Source organism: Astatotilapia calliptera, chromosome 1 (assembly GCF_964374335.1).
Source record: "Astatotilapia calliptera chromosome 1, fAstCal68.1, whole genome shotgun sequence".
NCBI classification, from domain to species: domain Eukaryota; kingdom Metazoa; phylum Chordata; class Actinopteri; order Cichliformes; family Cichlidae; genus Astatotilapia; species Astatotilapia calliptera.
Window position 1 is genome coordinate 25713573 of NC_137422.1, and position 20646 is coordinate 25734218.

Here is a 20646-nt window from a genome sequence, read left to right on the forward strand (position 1 = left end):
ATACAGACCAAACTGAGAGGGAGGTAAGGGGTAAATGAGGACTGCGTTCTACCTAGGTCAAGTGTCCATGGCTGACCAAGGCTTAATTTCTTCTTCTTTCTTTCTTTTTTTATTACGTTTAAAATTCTTCATCCAGGGCAGTTCACCTGAAACGCCCAAACTGTGATCTCTAAACCTGGAAATGACTAAAAATGTGGGGTTTTGGCATCGTTTCATGTTAGATCATATTTGGATGTAACTGGCACAGAATGTTAGGTCACTTTACCGCTAATGAAAATGTAATCAGATGTGTTTCGTCATGCTGCTGTGCGGTGTTGTGGGAGGAGATTCAGGATTATGGATTGGTGTCTTTGTCCGTTTGGGATTAAGGATCTATAAGTAGATCACATTAATATTTATACACACCGATATAGACAGACACTACTACGACGCTATACTACACTACATGTCAGGATGCATGTTAAAACCATCCCATGTTTTGTGGCATGTAAAATTTTTTAAAGCAAATAATACATCATATCAAAATGACATTTTACATAATGATTATAGCAGACACTGAATAGATATTGAAGGCTTTATTGTGAGAGAAAAAAATGATACACATGCTTAGTTCAGAAATTTCACACTACAGCATTGATCTACTGTAGATACAATAAAATCCATTAGATTTAAAATAATTCATCTATGAACAAAAAGCCACAGTCCAACAGCATCAATAGAAACAAGTCTGTGTGCAGATCGGTGAGGTGTTAAATAACCTTTTCCAAAACAAGTGCTAAACCCTATTCAGGCCATAGGTCAGCAAAAACTGATGTGCTGTGAACTTGTGTAACATCTTCTGTAATGTACTGTGCTGACACTCACATCTCTTAATGAATATTGAAATAAATGAAAGATTTACTGCATACTACCTTATATTTATGGAAACAGACCTAAAAAGGAAACATCAAACACACATACTTGGCAGTTATAAAGTGTTTCAGAAGTGGCACTGTGGGCTTACAAAGATGGTCCTCAAAACATGCATATCATCTATTTCACTGTGTGTGTGTGTGTGTGTGTGTATATGTATATATATATATATATATATATATATATATATATGCATGCATTACTATATACAAAGAAATGCAAACACCCCTGCCAAAACAGGAGAGAGGACACACAATAGGTGGTACATAGGCACATGTAGCAATGCAGAAATAAATATGCCTACCAATAATAAAAAAAATACACACTACGAAGATTTATAAATGTGCAGCATATTAAACTCCCTGCCTGTCCTGACTTGAAATTACCATAATGCCCCTGCTGTGCTGCAGAGAAACCCATGCTGCGCACTGGCAGTCTTATCTACTTGTAAGAGTCAGACGGGAATATAATTCCAGCAAAGCACAAAGTGACAGTGGAGTGTGGCTGAGTGTGCGTCCTGGTTTGTAGGACGTAAAAAGAACATTTCAATCAAAGGCAGTTTTTATTCAAGTCACAGTTAGAATTTAAATGCATTCGAATAAAAAAGAATCATCATCATAGTGTGTTGTACAATTTCAATTTGTGAAAATATTGGGTTTTTTGTATTATTCAACAGGTGGATAGTAAACTGGCACATCGTGGTTGCACACAGATAACCCTGATCCCTTGTCAACATTCATGGGATAGTCCCAACCTCTATCAGGATCAGATTCTGTGGAAACTTGTTTCTCACAGTCCATCAGGGCGAAACTACTGTTGAAGCACAACTCAATTTGCCCCAAAACCTGGAAACTGTCATTCTGTCAAAACAAACAATCAAAAACATACCAATTAACAATTTAACAGCTGACGTGTTAAAACTCATTTTGAAATAATTTCAGTGAACCTGAAATGTACCTTTGTTGAATGGCCACACTGGATCTTAGGTTTGACGTGGTAGAAGTTTTCTATTACTCCTTCAATGTATGAAAACTACACAGACACATCAGGAGCAAAATAAGAGAAGCTGCAGTTATGACCTTTAACATTGTGAGGTACTTCTAACAAGATTTAAGCTGGGATTGTACAAATACAATCAAACTTACATTATAGTATTGCGGAGAAGGCGTGATGGAAAACTTCTTCAGGATGCTAAAATAACAAAAACAGACATTTCCATACATAAAATAACTGTATGCGTTTCTCCGGACTGGACTGCAGGAATCAGGTGTGCATATGTATAAACGTGTAAATATGCGAGTGGTTTGTACCTGTCCAAATCCAGTGTATGATACAGATCCAGTGCCTTGCTGAAGTATTTATGTTGGCTGTTCAGAGAAATGGCTTTGGCTGCGCACGTGCCATGTTTCTTCCACTCATATTTCCTAAAGCACACAAATAAAATTATTTGGAAATGTTCATATTATCTTAAAGATTCACTGGACTGCTCAAACAGACCATGTAGCAGCATTCGTATAAGGCAGGGGTGTCAAACATGAATCCTGGGGGGCAAAGACTCCAATCCTACCACCTGGATAGCTATGATAAATATGAAGAAACGCAGAAAATTTCCTGCTGAAAAACACCTCCTTTTTGGCCAAAAGAATAGATAAACAGTTGCATGACAATTTCTGGGGGTTTTTGTTTTGTTTTGCACAACGAGTCCACAGTAAATTAAAAAAAATTGAACATTTTATGTGAATTAATAAAAACTGTGTGTAAATTAAAACAAAAAACAAAAAACATTTTGGTATCTTATTCCTCAGACTGTTTATCGGCCACTATGTAAAATTAATTTAATTAATTTCACATCCCTGAATTAAAGCAACACTAAAGTGGTAGTAGAAGTGCTCTATAGTTCCAGCAGCTCAGACATACCAGAAGTCATTAGACAAGGGATCAAACAAGTCAGGCCAACTCGTCTTCATGTCTGGGAGCAGGTCCTGAAAACATACAAGCAAAGGCATGCGTTGTTTTATTCATCACTAAAAGGTCTAAAGCATAGGTGTCAAACTCTGGCCCGCGGGCCAAATTTGGCCCACAGCCTAATTACATTTGGCCCGTGAAGCCATACCAAATTACTATCAGAGCTGGCCTACTGGTATTATACAGCTAATATATATATTGTTTAGTATTAAGCTTTGCTTGTTCCATATTCAGTTTTTTAGCAAAATGTGTTTGAGTCCATAAGAAAAGATTCATTCTTATATCTGGAGGAATAAATATATTTCAATAAATATTAACGTTAGCCAGCGACTTTGTTACAGTTTTGAATTTTGGCCCACTGTGTATTTGAGTTTGACACCCCTGGACTAAAGTATAAAAACAGGAGAAATTCACCTTTTCAAATGGTTTCTATGCTTATTTGTATTTTTTTTAGTTTTGGGTGCTTCACTTCAAAACAGCTATTTGGAGACTTGTGTATTCATTTCATGAACTAATTCCAGCTTTTTTTAATATATGCAAACTGGTATTTAAGCTTGTGTTATATTATCTTCTGTGAGTTACACTCACCTAAGAAAAAATATATTTAGAAAAAGACTCTGAATAGTGTTTTACCTCTATTTCGGAAGAGTTGAAATGCCATGAAGAATTGCAGAAAGCGCCACCATCTGGCCTGAAAAAAGAAAGATTCAAACTTCATTCACTCACAGAAAAAAGGGGATACTGACGCAAACAAATAAACAAAACAGAAACAAACAAACATAATTCAGCCAAGCAATAACAACAGTGGTAATGAATAGTTTGGCCAAAGATTTCATTTTTTCACCAAGTAAAAAACCTCATTATTCACTCAATATATACAGTATGGTGGAAAACATGTAATACATCCTTGTAATCAGGGATGTATTACACACACACACACACACACACACACACACACACACACACACACACACACACACACACACACACACACACACACACACACACACACACACACTTACCAGAATCCATGTAGTGTCCACTGGCTAATGTTGCTTTGACAGTGCTCCATCTAAAATATATAAACATTTATTTAGACAACTCTAATAATCATTCCACATCGGAAACTGAAACCACGTATTCAACGTATATACACAGTCAGGAACTTTGATGACTGATGAAATGAGGAACCCCTTTAAAGCTACAGTGTGTGTGAGAAGTTGAGAAGTTGATTTGTTTTGTTGTTTTTTTAAGGTCATTTGGGGCCTGCAGTTTGTTGTGTTGTTGCGCTGTATTTTTCTTTGTAGTGGTGGATTTTTATTGCTTCCATCTTCAGTGTACATAAACGAGACCAGCCAGAAACGCGTCTAGTTCAAACTGACATCCTGAGCAAAATGCCTAAATAACAGTACAACTAATCGAGGGTCATCGATGTTACCAAATCAGACATGCCCTTCTGACACAGTCGTGTATGTGCCATAAACCCTTATATAACACCCACAGACATGCTCAGTCAGAGAAGTTCACAAGACAGAATAATTACCAGGAAAAGTGCTTTCAAAGACCACAAAAAAGGGGATGTTCATTTTGTGTCGTCAGTTGTGGTAACTGCGTACTTGTGATCACAATGAAACTCTTACTTCGACAAAGGAGAATCTCAACACGTCCGACCAAATAGCTCGCAAAGATATCACATGATATTTGAGAACTGCAAGCTCAGTTTGTTCACTTTGCATGATAATAATTAAGCACGTTTTGAAGCTCCTACGACCAAATAAATAAATAAATATACAAACAAATGCCAAAGACTCAGATGTTGTGAATACTTAACAGGATTGCATAAATAAAAGCTTCAAATTAACTGCAAATAGCTTAAGACAAATTACAGAGCTATCAGGAATTCACTATCCTCGTATTTATTTCCAGATAAATATGAACTCTTAGGACTGTTTCAGGTCAGTATTTATGCACAAATTTACAATTTTTGAATGCAACTGTACCCTAGTACATGGTGCACTTTTCCCATAAAAGCTACATCTGCCTCATAAATCACACATAAATCTACTAAAGAATGACTTGAAATGAACAAAATCTGCCTTTTGGAGACTCAGTTCAAAGCTTGACAATAGAGATGCAGTGGGATATGAGAACTGTTCTGAGGTCTGTCCTAAAGGAAGTCAACATACCCAGGATAACTTTCTGTTATCTGGTTTCACTTCCCCTAACACTAACACTCCACTTCTTCGCACGCTTTGAGGTGAAGGGACCAGAGGCAGCAGCAGCAAAAACATCGGACAGCAGCAGCCCAAGCCTCATAGTGCAGGAATATGAGGTGAGGCACACACTGAGGGCAGTGAACCCCAGGAAGGCCGCCGGACCAGATGGGGTAACCGCAAAGGTCCTAAAAGATTGTGCAGACCAGCTGGCTGGGGTCTTCACTAAGATCTTCAACACTTCACTGTCCCAGTCCTGCATCCCGCCGTGCCTAAAGTCAGCCACAATTGTCCCACTGCCAAAGCGTACTAACATTAGCAGCCTCAACGACTACCGACCAGTTGCTCTAACACCTGTTATAATGAAGTGCTTCGAGAAACTGGTCCGACGTCACATCATGTCCTGCTTGCCACCCACACTCGACCCGCTCCAGTTCGCATACAGAGCTAACAGATCAACTGAAGATGCCATTGCTACAACGCTCCACACCACCATCTCTCACCTGGAAGTGCAGGGCCGTTACGCCAGGCTGCTCTTTGTTGACTTTAGCTCTGCTTTCAATACGATACTCCCGGACAGACTAATAGTTAAACTGCTGGAAATTGGACTTCCTTCTACCACCTGCCGCTGGATCAGAGACTTCCTCTCAGACTGTGTACAGAGAGTTAGAGTGGGGCCTCATCTTTCCTCAGCCCTCAGCCTCAACACCGGCTCTCCACAAGGCTGTGTACTGAGTCCCCTACTGTACACTCTGTACACACATGACTGTGTTAGTTCCACCCAGACAACACAGTCATCAAGTTTGCAGATGATACCACCGTGGTGGGGCTCATCTCAGGGGGAGATGAGACGGCATACAGAGCTGAAGTTCAGAGGCTGTCAGATTGGTGTGTCGATAACAACCTGGACCTCAATACCACCAAGACAAAAGAACTGGTAGTTGACTTCAGAAGGAGGAAGTCCGAGCTGCAGCCTGTCAGCATCAACGGGGAGTGCGTGGAAAGGGTCTCCAGTTTCAAGTTTCTGGGTGTGCACATAGACACAGACCTCCAATGGAGCTCTAACACCTCTGCGGTCTTAAAGAAGGCCCAACAGTGTCTCCCCTTTCTGAGAATCCTCAGAAAAATGGACCTGAAGAAGGAGCTGCTGACCGTCTTCTACCGCTGCTCCATTGAAAGTGTGCTGACATATTGCATCGGTGTGTGGTTCTCCAGCTGCACCACAGCACACAGAAAGGCACTCCAGAGGGTCATCAACATGGCCCAAAAAATCATTGGACACCGGGTGTCCAAAAATCATTGGACACCCGGTGTCCTGGGTGCACACACCCAGGACACCGGGTGTTTAAGCTGCTGCCGTCTGGCAGGAGGTTCAGGCTGCTGAGGTCCTGAACAAACAGACTCAAGGACAGCTTTTACAACAGGGCAATAGCCCTGATCAATGTAAATAGCTGACCTGACTGGCTACCTCCCTGGACTTTTTTTTAGGGGGGAGGTAACAATGTTTAAAACAATAACAATAATAATATTTATATTTATAACAAGGTGCAATAATAATTAATGTGCAATAATAACAGTGTGCAATACACATACACTTATTCTTCTTTTTTATACCAAGTTAATATACTGTGTTGTGTTGTTTGTTGCGTTGTGATGTGTCATATTGTGTCGTGTTGTGTTATATGTAGTGCCGACGTAGGACAGTTTTCCAATTTCATTGTACTACTGTACTATGTATGACTGTGCAATGACAATAAAGAGTTATCTTATCTTATCTTAATACTCAGGCTGCGATCACATGAAGGTGGCCATTAACTTGATAGACTGTAAAACCTGGGTCAGCTTATTTACAAGTGAATGAACGGGGTGGCATTGGCACCAATCACGATCACAAACACGGACAGGCTGAGTCTACAAAGGAGAGTAAAACTAATAGAAATGTATGATGAGGTTAAAGACAATGCAGACTGAGTATAACACAGCTCACCAATCAGCAGGATTACAATTACAGTGTCTAATTCAAAAAATGAGCTGTGCAGTAGTATAGTATTAATTCTTTGAATTTTTTAAACTTCTGCATCATTACTATGACCCCTGTCCCCTCAAAATAAATAAATAAATAAATAAATAAATAAATAAATAAATAAATAATAATAATAACTTGCACAATAAATGTTTAAGGAACAAATTGCACAAATATGGCTGATGGGATACAAATGAAAAAAAAAAATCATACAGATTATAATATTATTTTCATTTTTTAAATAAAAGGACTTTTCTAGCAATTGTTTCAAGGGCTTAAGGTGCAGTTGTGGTAAAACTGTTTGCAGTCAACACGAGAAAGTCATTGTGTTATGTTGTGTCTACGAGAGCTTTATTACTGATCTACCGATGAAGAAAAGACTTCAGCTGCTACTGAAAAACTAGAACACGTTCTGTATCATGTTAGATACATAGTGTTACCCAGGTAAGAAGTGATACTAACCCTGTGTTTTCATAATACTGACCTTGAAACTACTTTGATAAGCTTGAATCAAACCCAGCATACTTCAAATGTTTTGGAAAGGAACCAAAAACTAAGAATGGAACAAGTGAAATATGAGGCACTTGGCATTAAATAATGACACTTTAAATAAAATAAAAAAGTCAGTCAGCAGAGTTCAATCTGGGTGTGGCTGCCATGAGTGCACTTTTTCCTTTTTTATATAAGGTTGCTTCACTTGGAAGACAGGAACTGGTTCTGCACAACTACGATAACTAAAGGGCAATGATTTCATTAATTATACAAACTCACCGAACAGAAAGTGGTTGGCCAGTGATGGGTGAGGATCATTTTGGTCCACATGTGTCTGAAATATAGAAAGATTTCTTAAAAGACAAAAACCAAGAAAACAAATTCAGTCTATCGTTACATAAATCTATACGTTCTAATGAACCACCTCCTAAGTGTTTGTCTGTACTTACTTGGATGAAATTATGAAAGATGAGGACATGGTTAGGACCAGGCATATCAATAAGGGGTAGCAGAGCCTCATGGTTGTCCTAAAATAAAATCGCAGGTTAGTCAATAAATGGCAGCTTATATGTAAAACTAAACATCTACATTACATTTTACATATACAGTGTGGAATCAGTAAGCACGCAGCTTTGTGGATTCTGATGAAAATATGTAACTGACACACACAAACAATCAAAAAGCACAAAATAAGACAAAAATATTATCCCGGCAGTTTTTCTGTCGCTCTTCAAACAGATATAAAATGCTGTTTAAATAACTTCAAAGTTTCACAAACGTATTAATTGGGCCTGTTTGGACAGCTACTTTAATATCCGTTTGTTGTTCCTGGTATGAAAAATACAGTCGAGAGAAATGTCTATCAACACAAATATTGTTAAAAAAAATTTATATATATACACACACACACACACACACACACACACACACACACACACACACACACACACACACACACACACACACACACTTGTGGGTCTTTTATTGACTCAGTTTACCTATATGTGAAACTGTATTCTGATTAAGGGAACAACCTTGCCCTCAGACCAAACAAAACATTTGGAAGCCCAATGTAAAATCGTCTGGAGTCACCGCTGTTGTTAAGGAAATAAAGAAATGGCGACAGAGAACTTTTAACGACCCTTTTACTCGGTGTGATTAGATTGTTTACGGTACTAGTTTACATTAGACAAAATTAGCTACAGTAGATGCATTTGCAAAAACTATAATCCTAGCTATCGACGTTTAAAAACAATCATTTAGCGTGAAACGCCCGACTCTTTTATGTCAGCAAAAAGATCGTATTACACACACATAACATATTTTTAAAATCTCTCACCTTGCGTCAAATACGTCACAGCCGAAACTCGCAATAGTTCTCAAATGTGAAACAGTTTCCCGAACAAATAGCTTCTGTCGGTTAAAGTACTTCACACGATCTATAACCGACAGCCCATTGTTTGTTGTTTATGTTCCACATCGCGTCACTACCTACCTGTTCACTTAGCCAATCAGAAGCGATGCTCCGCTCATGCGTCATCACGCAGCAGAACCGGTGGCTTCATTTATTCTCCGGAGTCTGCCGGTGATATTTTCAAATGTGGTGCGTTGATTCAACAGTGTACAGACGTCCCTATCCTCCAGTCAAAAATATGTTGAATATATCGTCGTCATATTAGAATCACTGTACTAAAGTATTACACAGTCATTAGCATTACAACTTTTTCTGCCTCAGTGTTAACCATGAGGTTGATCATTCAGACACTGAGCTAAAGCGAAGACAAAACAGAAAGAAAGAAAAAGAAATATAGGCATATTTTGAGTTTGTACAGACACGTTTTACGGATATTATTGAGACAAAAATCAAAACAAGAACACAAAAATGAATTATTCAATCTGAGTCATTTTATTTTCTTTAAAACATATTTCTTGACAGCCTGGTGGATTGAATATGCGTGCTTATGCTAGGCTTAGAAAAAAACCGGGGAGTTTACTTCACATGTCATTTGCGACTTTGTACATTGACATCTGCTTGGGATTTTTTGACAAGTTGGCACCAGCTATGCAGAACACGAAAACGGAAGCGTGTGACAGCTAGTCTGCGGATTAAAAAGCCCAGAGTGAACACGCGAGAAAGCTGATTTACTCTGTCAGCACCAATTAATGCATGTTTTCAACAGAAATTGGTCAGTATTGGCAAAACTGTCTTCAACATAAAGTAGGTTAAATGTACTGTATACAGTACGCTTCTCCTGTTACTTTTCACTTAGCATCTAAATGAATGGGCCAGCCATAATAAATATGAGGCCCCATTATTGGCCAGTGTGTCAAACTAAAGGTATGGAAGGAACATTTCTAATTTATTTCACTCTTGTCTTTTCAGGCTGGCTGTTAAAAAGTGTTTTCCATCATAAACAGAGCCTGATTAGACTCCATATGTCTGCACTGTCTGTTTTTAGCTTTCAAAATCTGTTTTTCAGCCTCAGTGTTAACCATGATGTAGCAAAATGATCAGGGAGAGTATAGTACTAAACAACCAACAGGGGGCTCTTTTCCTACCACAAAAGCTTATGGTTTTGTTTTTACCCCCAGCACCACCACACAGATAGACACAGACACGCACACTTTTTTTCTGTAATTTCTAGACTATACTTAAGCCATTCTACTTAACTAGATGAGTCACAGAATATTTAAACAGTTATTATTATTATTTATACTGAACCATGGCTTTAGAGATTAGAGGTCAGGATAAAGGGTATTATTGACTGTCTGCTTGACATGGTGATATGTAATAATTATGAAAAAAGCAAGGACTGGTCTTTGGGAATTCATCTTTTTCATGAAGAGTTTAAAATTAAGGATTATGAAATTTGTTTGTTGCACAGGTCAGTTTTTCTTCATTTCAGGAGCTGCTGATTGATAGAAAAATTTGACCCCTGCAAATAGAACTTGTTAAAAACAGCATCTCTCCGGAAAGCATTAATCCCCAGTCACATCAATTTTAAACTGACTAGGTGTTTGTCTAAATCAGCTTTTCTTGTACTCTCATCTTTTGTTTGGCGTATTCATTCTCCTGTCTATGTCATCAGCACCACGTGAAACCACAGCCATGCCTCCCTCTCTCCGTCTTCCCTTTTTCCAAATGTGACTTATGCTGTCCTCTCATGTGATTTTGTCTCAGATGTGAAATGTGTTTCAAAGCTCCTCCACTGTGTCAGGAATAGTCAAGCTGTAACTGTAGCTATTTTTATAAATAGACCCTGGCCAAAGTTCAGCATGTGGCACAGTGTCTTAAGACATTTCTCAGCACAGAATGGTGAAAGACCTTAGAGAGGGTCTAGTATTAACTAATATGCAGCTAAATTTAAATGTAGCTATAAACTCATGATCCACCGTATCCAGCCATTGTAATACAGAATTTAAATCTGTTTTCCTCAGTTTGAGTGTGCATGTTTTAAAAGCTCTATAATGATGCATACAGTGACACATTTTATTATTCATTAACATGTTATTGTGGCATGGTAAAACTCATTAGTTAAGTGCTACTTGAAAGCTCTCCATACTGCTGTCTAGTCTGTGGGGCTAAAAGTGCTGCTGGTGAAAGTGTGGTATTGCCCCCCCTCCCAAAACATAGCATCACTGTTGTCAGATTCTCTGCATTGTCTGTGTGCTCTCGTATACTTAAATAACTCATTATTAAGCATGCACCATTAATTTGGAATACCAAAAACAAATCGGTTGGCTTCCATTACAAAGTATAATGAATAAACTCTATTATTCAAATAGTTTACTGGTTCCAGTAATTATGAGTCTTGAAGGATACTGGTTATATATAGGCAGCTCTGTCTCCTTTTAAGGCCTCATGGAGAAGCAGGTGGGGAACAGTTGAAGACGGGTGGTGGTTTTGTTGGCCCTGTACTTGGTTTAGGCTGACTCCCTGTGGATTCAGCTTGACAGCCGAAGTCGCTGCAAAGGGAATCTCAAGGGGTAAGAAAATCAATTTTAAATTCAGTTTTATGCTCCTCTCTCCTCTGGATCTGCAGCTTTGTTTCAAATCCAAGTATAGCTGGTGGGATCAGTGGGGTGGCATAGAGAGAACAGACCGAGGCGCAGCCAAGAGATGTTTCTTGCTCCTTAGTCAGAGCTATTAATGATACTCAATGTGATGAGTGATACTATATATTAATTTCATTTTATTATGAATATTAATTACTGCATTCGCGATATGTGGTGATTCATTTGGCGTGAATGAGTGACCAACAGAGGGCTGCCTGTCGGTGTGCAACGCTTGGACTTTAAATGTGTTGGTTTCATGTATACTTGAGCTCATTTATCCGCTAACAAAGATTACGCCTCAAGTTAGAAAATGTACAAGCGCTTGAGCCAATGTTGAGCTACTGTATTGTTGCTACCACTAGTTTTGCATCTAGGTAGAAGTGTTTATGGTCAGACTGGAGAAATTCAAAGGCTTGCATTGTTCTGACTGAGATCTATAAAGTTTTACAGCTACAATAGAGATGTTTGGGTGTTACGTGAGGTAACACCCACAGTATGTTTGCTAATACCAAATAGTCAGACAGTTACAGTAAGACTGTGGTTACCCATTTCAGGGAAAATATAATGACTGTAAAAGGGCAAAATACGAGTGATGGACATAAATAAAATATTGTGCTTCATTATTCAAATGAGAACGATTATTTTTGCTGTCTGGGGATAGAGGTTGGAGGCAAGGGTTTTGTTTTGTTCTTTTACTGTGGCTGACTTTCTGCTTGGAGGATTGCCTTGGGCCAATAGAAGTGATGCATACAGTGACACTGAATCTTAGCAGTGTGTTTCAAAGACATGGAAGTAGAAATGTTTTTGCCGGTGCAGCACGTCTCAGTTGCCTTCAGGGAGGGAGGCTGGGCCGCAGTATCGCTTCACGTTTCATCTGACCTTATTTCTGGTCCCTGAGGACTATGAGGTGATGCAAGGCAGTTATACTCCCCTGTGTGTGTGGATGATGTAAGACAAAGCTACTGTATTCTCTTGCCTTGAAGTCCACATCTACTCTGTTTATATGAAACACACAACAAATGAAAAGGACTTCAGATTATACACGAGACATTTCCTGAAATGTTCTTAATAATGAACGTTTTAAATAAGCTGGAGCCAGACAGCCGTAAGCAGCATGCACATAGTTGATGACACATTTAAGGATGCTGAACTGTCAGTGATACGTTTGTATGGCAACATTTTCTTTTTCTGTGTTTTTAGTGTCAGTTTTTACGTCCCTATCATCAATAATGGATTAATGCCATGCTGTCTTAGTCACGTTACAGTAACTGGCTTCCTTTTTGTCTAATTTATTCAAATTATATTTATTGGCAATTGTTAAACACACAAGCCATTACTGCTATCAAACTGGTACCACACTCTTGGCTGCAGCTGTGCTTCAGTTGCTATTCTTATCCATACTTGTCCATGCCCTTTGTTTACATTTGTGCCCGTGTGTTCCATCAATATAGTGTCATCTTGTCAGTCCTGGAGCCGACAGTCAGCTATGTTTATGAATTTGGATGTCGGGGGAATAATGCAGACTTCAAGTTTCCAAAGTTTAGGAGTGTTTTTTTCTTTCCTTTTAGGGTCGAGTAAATAAAAACATCATGCTGAAATGTAATTGAAAATGACTATTTTCAAAATTTCAAGCATCTCTTCAAGAATCGTTCAGTGTTTGTCTTTGTGATTGTATGCATCAATCTTGTAATGTGTGGTGCTGGTCCAACAGGTCAATATCTACGGCATCATCATGTCAGCGTGGATCAAACGTGGAAGTTACAACCATGAATACCACCACAAACAGAGCCAGTATGTGGTTAAAGAATATAGCAGGTACCAAGAGACTCTGTATTATTTATAGTTTTAAGTTACTTAAATTGTCCTAATAATATTACTAATATTAGATGTGTAACAGTAGTAAGGTTTTGTACAACTAAACCTGCAAATGAAGCCATGTAAGCAACAGACGGACTAACCAACATAAAGACTCTGAGGTGGTTAGTAAAAGCTTTATGAAAAGATTTCATACTTGATTAAGGAACTCCTATGAGTAAGGAAGATTTTTCATTGTAATTTTCTTGTTAACTTTATGGTGAGTTTCCTAAATTTGATTAGGTTTGATAGTGTAAATGAATAAAAAGGCTGCTACTGTAAAATCTGTCCTTAAATTAGTGATTTTTCTTATTATTAGTTACCATTTCTGTTTTCATGTCTGCTTGTGTGTATGTGTGACTCAAAAAAAGAGTACTAACAGGTACTCTGGTTGCTTTGTTCATTCTTTACTGAAACTATTTAAAAAGATTTATTATTTCCATTCCCTACTTATACTCAAAATTATATTATTTTAGATAAAACAGCCATTCCAGGTGCATTTATACCACTAAAAACAGAAGAGATGCATGAATATGTTCCCTTTCCTTCCTCATATGTTTACCCAATCTCCTTTAAAGTGCACCACAAAATTTGCATGTTTAGCTATTTTAAGGCAAATCTCTGTGTGACACAAATACTAAGAGTCACTCCCGGTCAAGGTCAAGGATAGACTCATCTCCCTGACTTAAAATGCTGCATTGCTGCTCCTGCCCCAGATGGCAGATCACCGTACCAACTGTTGTTTGTTGCTGCCAGCTTTCAAGATCCCCTTGACTCTAGGGGCTGAAGGGCACTTCTGGTGGCAGTTGTGGAATTACTTTTTGTCTGAAGGGTTTTGTTTTGTTTTTTTAAACAACAGCAATGAACAACACTGCTATGGCGTATCCATAATGTTATATACAAATAATATTACATCAGACTTTAGCCAGGATCTTATATATTTGGCAAATAAGCTGCTAAAAGTGAGAGTTGTGCAATGGCTGTGTGATTAATCAAGATCTAGGCAAGTTAAAAAAAAAAATACACACAAAAAAAATGCAGGTGTCGAGCAGTGAGGTGATAATCTGTAATTTGCCCTCTGTACAGTGTGACTCTTAAGACTCCGACAGCCGTGATCACACTGCCAGAGGGGTCATAGATTCACAGATGAGTGTATGTTGATGGCCTGTTTATAGCTTCCTGTTTAAGGTCATGTTTAGTTGTCTTTCCCCGTCCTGCATTATTCCTATAATTATTCCCTGTGTTTCAGGGACATAGACTGGGAAGCATGCATAAAATAAGTTCAGGCTAAAACCTTTCATTCTGTAGTAGTATTATAGCACTATATTTATGCTCACATTTCAGGAAGTACAATGTATGTTTGGTAGGTCAGTACTGATTTATGAGTAGAAACATGCACCATGTCCCACAGTATGGACCAAATACTATGAGGCATTTTTTAAATTACAGCTGGGAAGCCAGTGCTACTTACTGTAAGAGGTTTTTTGGCAGGGATGGTCCACATCTCAAAGTAACTGATATCTTTATTTATTTTATATTAGATGCTCAATTATCAGCTTACAGGGCTCAGGTTTATCATGGTTTTAGGAAACTGACTTATTGCTGTCATTGTCTTTAGCTCTGAGGCGATGGAGGAAAGATATGAGCACAAAACAAAAACCCGCATCCAGGAAGTGGTAAGAATCTTGTAACTGTTTTAATCAAGACTTCTATATTCGTTGTTTAACTGTCCTGTGGATTTTATTAATATTAATGCTTTATAGTACAATGGATTTTAAAATGATCTGTCATATACTGGTCTTATTGTTTGCCTGTCTAGGTAAGAACAAAATTGGATGACAAATATGTGCGTGAGGAGCCCATGATCAGGGGACCAAAGTTCCTGGTCCGACTCAGATCCCACATGGTGTTTGAAAACACTCCAGTCAAAATCTTCTGTACTGTTGAGGGCTTCCCCATGCCTGTTGTAAAATGGTAAGTCAGTCTCTACGTGATTTGTTGACTCTGACTGTCACTGTGGTCTGTATAAAATGAACTTACGTAATTTAAAAAACAAAACAAAACACCCATGCATCCAGGAGATGTAGCTTCTGATACTGAAAATCCATGATTAAGTTAAAAGTTCCCACTGTCGATATATGACTACATATTTGTTAGTTTTCTTTCCATATTTTGCTACATTGTAGTACAAACCAACCACTACATTTTTGACTATTACGCTTAAGTCAGTATGCTAGCAATGGTTACTCCACTGTGTTTGTGACACACACACTGAGGATCTCCCTCCTCATCTCAGGAAGGGTTTGAATAATCCCTGTAACACAGTTTATGATCTGCCTAAGAAGGAGTGACTATGCCATGGGCCCAGGGTTTGCAGCTCTGTCCCTGGTATGAAATGAGAATGCTCTCCTGATAGGCCTTGTCATAAGTGCTCTCATGTGCATATCTTAGGCTTATTCATGACTTTGCATTCCAGCAGCAGATGGCTATGAATCAACATTGAGGACAGCATATTAAGAAAACAACAAATGTAAAATCACCGAAGTCTTCATTCAATATAGACTGTAGACATTTGGCTAACGCCTTATTCCCCGTAAGCCTATTTAAGGGATAGCATTGTCTGCTCTAGTACAGACTATAATAGCAGATTTCAGAATCAGAATACTTTATTAATCCCTAATAAAATTATGTATGTATGTATTTGACAGTCTTTTAATGCTGCTGCATGTGCAGCATGTATGGCCAGTAACTTGGCTGTCCTCATAGCGACCTTGAGGAAATAGACGATCAGGATTTACAAGTTTCTACTGATTTGCATTATCACCTCACTCGCAGTTGTGCTCATAGTCTGGTCTTTGTGGAGTCAGTCACTCGGCTAGATGAGACAGTCCGCAAGATATTTAACAACACAGTCTAATATAATTAATTACTATCCAACGTGAAAGATCTTTTTAAATTAGTGTTTGGACATAAATGTTGACATTTGCTTCTTGCCGTCTCAAATTGCACCGAAATAAGGCAGGAAGCACAGTTAAGGTCAGAAAATTCTTGTGGGTCAGTTTCTGATTGGATCTTCAGTTCACATCACATGCTGTGGGCATCAAGCTGTGTTTTTTTATGTTTACCGCTGATCTTAATGCTGATGCAGACATGAGAGTTTTGGCTCTCATGAAGTGTCATTCCCAGCTTTTTGTCTGTTGTGGTGAGGCCAAACTACAAGGTAAGAAGATGAAAAGGAAGCCAGTTTTCCAGGGTCACAGGTTTCCATAAAATCCCAAGAATAAACGTAAAAGACCATTTTGTGGTCTTGTGGATACATCATTGCATTCATACCTTTTATTACGCAATGCTTCATGAAGATAGCTATTGTTTTGCTCAATTTTAGGTATAAAGATGGAATGATCCTGGACTTGTCTTCTGGAAGATATCTGGTTGAAGCCAAAGGTGGAATCCACTCCCTGGAGATCCCAAGGTACATTAAGTTCAATAAAGGTTAGAGTTTTTGAACATATTTTTATTTATCTGCCACCAATTTACTAATAGCAGTCATCTCATGGGATTTTATATTGTAAGGTAAAGACCCCAAAAGAGAAGAAAATCCAATAATACAGCAGTCCAGCACAATAGTGGGAAAAACGTTTCCCACTATGGTGCATCTTTCTCACAAAGGGCTTTTCCTTTAACTTTGAACTTTAAGAATGGGTCACAATCTAAAACTCCCATCTCTTTCTGTCCACGTCTGTATGGCTCTCTCCCTCTCCTTGATGTTACTTTTTTTAAATCTACATTTTATAAGACATCCCAACTTTTTTGGAAATGGGTTGTAGTTTGCTTGTACTTGTCTGCTTCTATGTTTTCTTAAGATGAAGTGCACTGAGTTACAAGGCCACTGGTCTCACTGCCCAAATATCGGGATTAAGAATATGTAGCGAGCCATTGGAAATCTCCTCCTCCTTAATTCTTTCAAGCCCCATGCACAAAATTAGATCAGAGATGTTTACCGTCTGTCACCTGAAGGTGTGGGCGGGCTGTGTAGTTAAAGTCAGGGGACTGGAGCTTATCCTACTCTCCCTCCAGTCTGTGGAAGCTCAGCTGTTCAAGTGCTGACCTCAGTGGTACGTGATACTCTGGGAATCTTTCAGGCCACCGCTGTTTCCTTACTTACACACTGTACAGCCAGCAGTTAATACTCCTTGGAGAAAAAACACCCATGAAGCACATCATACTCTTGAGTACTGCATTCTTACCATGACTTATGACTTTTTAAAATAGCTAAATAATTAAAATAACAGTTACCGCAAAACTTTAGCATGGCATTAAGCAGGGTTAGAAATAGACAGCAAGAAGTTATGTTATGTATAGACACCTCACGAGTCCTACACCTACACACTGTATAGCTTAAGTTATTTGCGACTTAATGAGAGTACATTCGCTGTTCTCCCCCACATTACTTCTGCAATTTATGCTAATAACATCCTCTTTCATGACTATATCAGTTTATTAATTTGTCAAGGGGTCAAAGTCTCATGTCACATGCTAAAGGTGTGACATACGATTGTGGAAAAGTGAGCGATATGAGCAGAAACAAAAAGACCACTTAAGTTTTGCAACTTGCCAGAATGGCCAAAGATCTGTAGCTACACTGCTCTAAAGAAAACAAATCCAGTAACCTCTATGTAAATATAACGTAGAGAAAGCTTAGCAGACACAGTGCTTGTGATGAACTGCATTGCAGCTCTAACATATTGGCAGATTATAAAATCCGCCCACACAGAAGATACAATTAACCCCCTGCCCTGTGACCTTGTTTCCAACTCAAAGGACTATGCACTGAGTATTCTGCAAGCATTACTTTGTTTGTCAGGTGAGATTTGGCACATGGTGTTTCCTAAAAGGAAAGCTGTGGGTCTAAACCAAAACATTCTCTGAATAAGTAAACCAAGCATTGTTAATTGAAGTGTGAATGGGGCTTTACACAATCTGTGCTCTGTCTTCTCCACTGCTGATTATCCCTGGCAACATGAAGCATTCATGTGGGGAATAATTGCTCATTTGGTGAAGTGGATTCATATACGCTGTTGGAGAAAATGCACAGTGGCAATGTGTCAGTAGAGAGCAGTTAGTCCTGTCATTGCAGATCTTCTAATATGTAGCTCACCTGCTATTTAGGCAGTTTCGGTAATTTCACAGATGACTGTAAAATCCATAAGATTGCCATGAAGTCCCAGAATTTAGCTAAGTATGCTAAGTATGACACAGTGCTCAATCACCATTTCGTTTATTCTCTAATCTGTTGCAATCTGTTGGGAAATCTTTTGATCAAAATGCAACCATTTTATGTTTATTCTGTGTTCCAGATGCTCAACTGATGATACAGCTCAGTACACTGCTATGGCTGTAAACCTCCATGGACAAGCCTCCAGTCAGGCCTCCATTATTGTGAAGAGTAAGCCATTCAATCTGATAACCAGAGGCTTTAAGTGTAAAGCAATGGACGTGCAACAGGGTTGCACACGCTGACTCTCATACACACACAAGCCAACCCCCAAACTCTAGACCAGATGCAAGAACGTAAACATTTGTTTATAGTTTAGTGTTGCTAACTGACTTAGCCAAAGTACCAAAACACCCCAAGTCTGCCACCCATTCGCACGATCTACCACTCTGTTGCTACGATCCATAGCTTGCCTCAATCGACTCAATAAAGACTTTGTGAAACCAGTGCTATACTTGCGACACTGAGAGGTTAACTTACATCAGGGACTGTACACTTGACAACGTGTACACAAACTCTTGATATGGAGCAGGCAACATGCCCAGACCAATCAGAAGAAACCACAGTGATGTGTGAGCAAAAGCGCCGCTTGTACTCCATAAATCAAATTCCAGTAATTATTTAATTGATGCTGCCTCACGATCATATGCTATGCCTCCAAGCAGAGAATATCCAACTTCCTTTGGTAATGATATTTCAAGTTGGGTTGATAACACTTTTGTGATTATTGTGGCAAATAACGATGAGACTGATTGCTGTAAGCAAAAAGGGAACTCTGTGACAGGAACTAGTTCTAACTAGGAAACCATGGACGTGGTTTTACAGTAGCAACCTATTAAGCACAATAATCGAAATACAATCACACCCCAAATCATAACCCACTATTCTCTAAATAGGAAGGCTAATTCACTATGGGACCATATCTTACAAAATCAACCCTAATTGTGCAAAACAGGATTTAAAACTAGCAAATTAAATCATAACTTAAACTTGGGTTAACATTTGTGTCACTTCCCCAATAAACTTCCATACAATCAGACCCCCCACCCAACACAGACACACACACACAGACCACAGGATTCTCCTTTTGCTGACTTTGGCTTCACTTCTGAGACTAGAGGCTACTTCACAAAGTGTCTATACCTACAGCTGAGTGTTTACTATGAGGAGTTACTTGTGCAATTAGCAACATTTCAACAAATTTCATGTAGGGTTATTTTACAATAAATGTTATTCATAAAAAAAGTAATCATATTTAGATGAATCATACAAATCTGTAACTGCACATCTGTATTATTTCAGCTGGCTGTTGCTGCCAATCACACACAACGTTTACTGTTTTTTGTTGTTTTTTTGTGCAGGATTCAAGCAGGAGGAAGAGTCCTGTTCATATGCATGGCTGCCTTATGAAGGTAGGCAAAGTAATTACCTCCAGAGAACATCAGCACTAGATTTTAAAATACTCATAAATTACAACTGTAATACAATTATATCATTTAATATGAGTTAACATAATATTCCTCTATTCTCCTTTCAAAAGAGCGTGTGAAGCAACATGCTGTTACCACCAATTCTACTATCTCTTTCATGTTATCTCTCTTCTTTTCCCCAGCTTCTATGCTACCAAAGATCCATTACACTAAAATCCACATTACTTTTTTGGAGATGTTTGGACCAGTGTTTGCTACCGAGGGTGAATCTGCCACCCTTTCTGCTACCATGACCCTGGAGCCCAACCTGGCAAACCTACAGCCTGAGGCACAGTGGTACAGAGATGGTAATTGATATAAAATAGCACTTTATGATACAGTAATTACCCTATAATTGCTAGTAATATATGCTAAATGCCACAGTGA

At 38.7% G+C, this 20646-nt stretch overlaps 2 protein-coding genes across 2 annotated transcripts in view; one reads left to right on the forward strand and one right to left on the reverse strand.

Annotated features, from left to right (window-relative positions):
- Positions 1 to 560: 560 nt before the first annotated feature.
- rnaset2 (ribonuclease T2) lies at positions 561 to 9117 on the reverse strand. Its single transcript, XM_026170341.2, has 10 exons — positions 8945 to 9117; positions 8055 to 8132; positions 7885 to 7939; positions 3900 to 3949; positions 3511 to 3568; positions 2830 to 2894; positions 2223 to 2336; positions 2058 to 2103; positions 1870 to 1944; positions 561 to 1772 (listed from the first exon to the last, which is right to left on the reverse strand). The coding sequence occupies exons 2-10, from the start codon at positions 8123 to 8125 to the stop codon at positions 1578 to 1580; spliced, it is 729 nt and encodes a 242-aa protein (XP_026026126.1). The 5' UTR covers positions 8126 to 8132; positions 8945 to 9117; the 3' UTR covers positions 561 to 1577.
- A 2352-nt stretch (positions 9118 to 11469) lies between these two features.
- myom2b (myomesin 2b) overlaps positions 11470 to 20646 on the forward strand; it is a 29058-nt gene continuing 19881 nt past the window's right edge. The window contains exons 1-8 of the mRNA XM_026170354.2: positions 11470 to 11592; positions 13373 to 13476; positions 15134 to 15191; positions 15335 to 15489; positions 16901 to 16987; positions 18873 to 18961; positions 20152 to 20202; positions 20403 to 20567. Coding sequence (XP_026026139.2) covers positions 13394 to 13476; positions 15134 to 15191; positions 15335 to 15489; positions 16901 to 16987; positions 18873 to 18961; positions 20152 to 20202; positions 20403 to 20567 — 688 coding nt within the window. The 5' untranslated portion in view covers positions 11470 to 11592; positions 13373 to 13393. The remainder of the gene's footprint in view (positions 11593 to 13372; positions 13477 to 15133; positions 15192 to 15334; positions 15490 to 16900; positions 16988 to 18872; positions 18962 to 20151; positions 20203 to 20402; positions 20568 to 20646) is intronic.

Bases quoted from the DNA above. Each gene is read 5' to 3' on its own strand.
- rnaset2 (XM_026170341.2), bottom strand. From the start codon at position 8,125: ATGAGGCTCTGCTACCCCTTATTGATATGCCTGGTCCTAACCATGTCC. The intron at 3,950-7,884 runs GTGAGTTTGTAT...TATATATTTTAG, and splicing joins GGCCAACCACTTTCTGTTCG to ATGGAGCACTGTCAAAGCAA. The intron at 1,945-2,057 runs GTAAGTTTGATT...GTGTCTGTGTAG, and splicing joins CTTCTCCGCAATACTATAAT to TTTTCATACATTGAAGGAGT.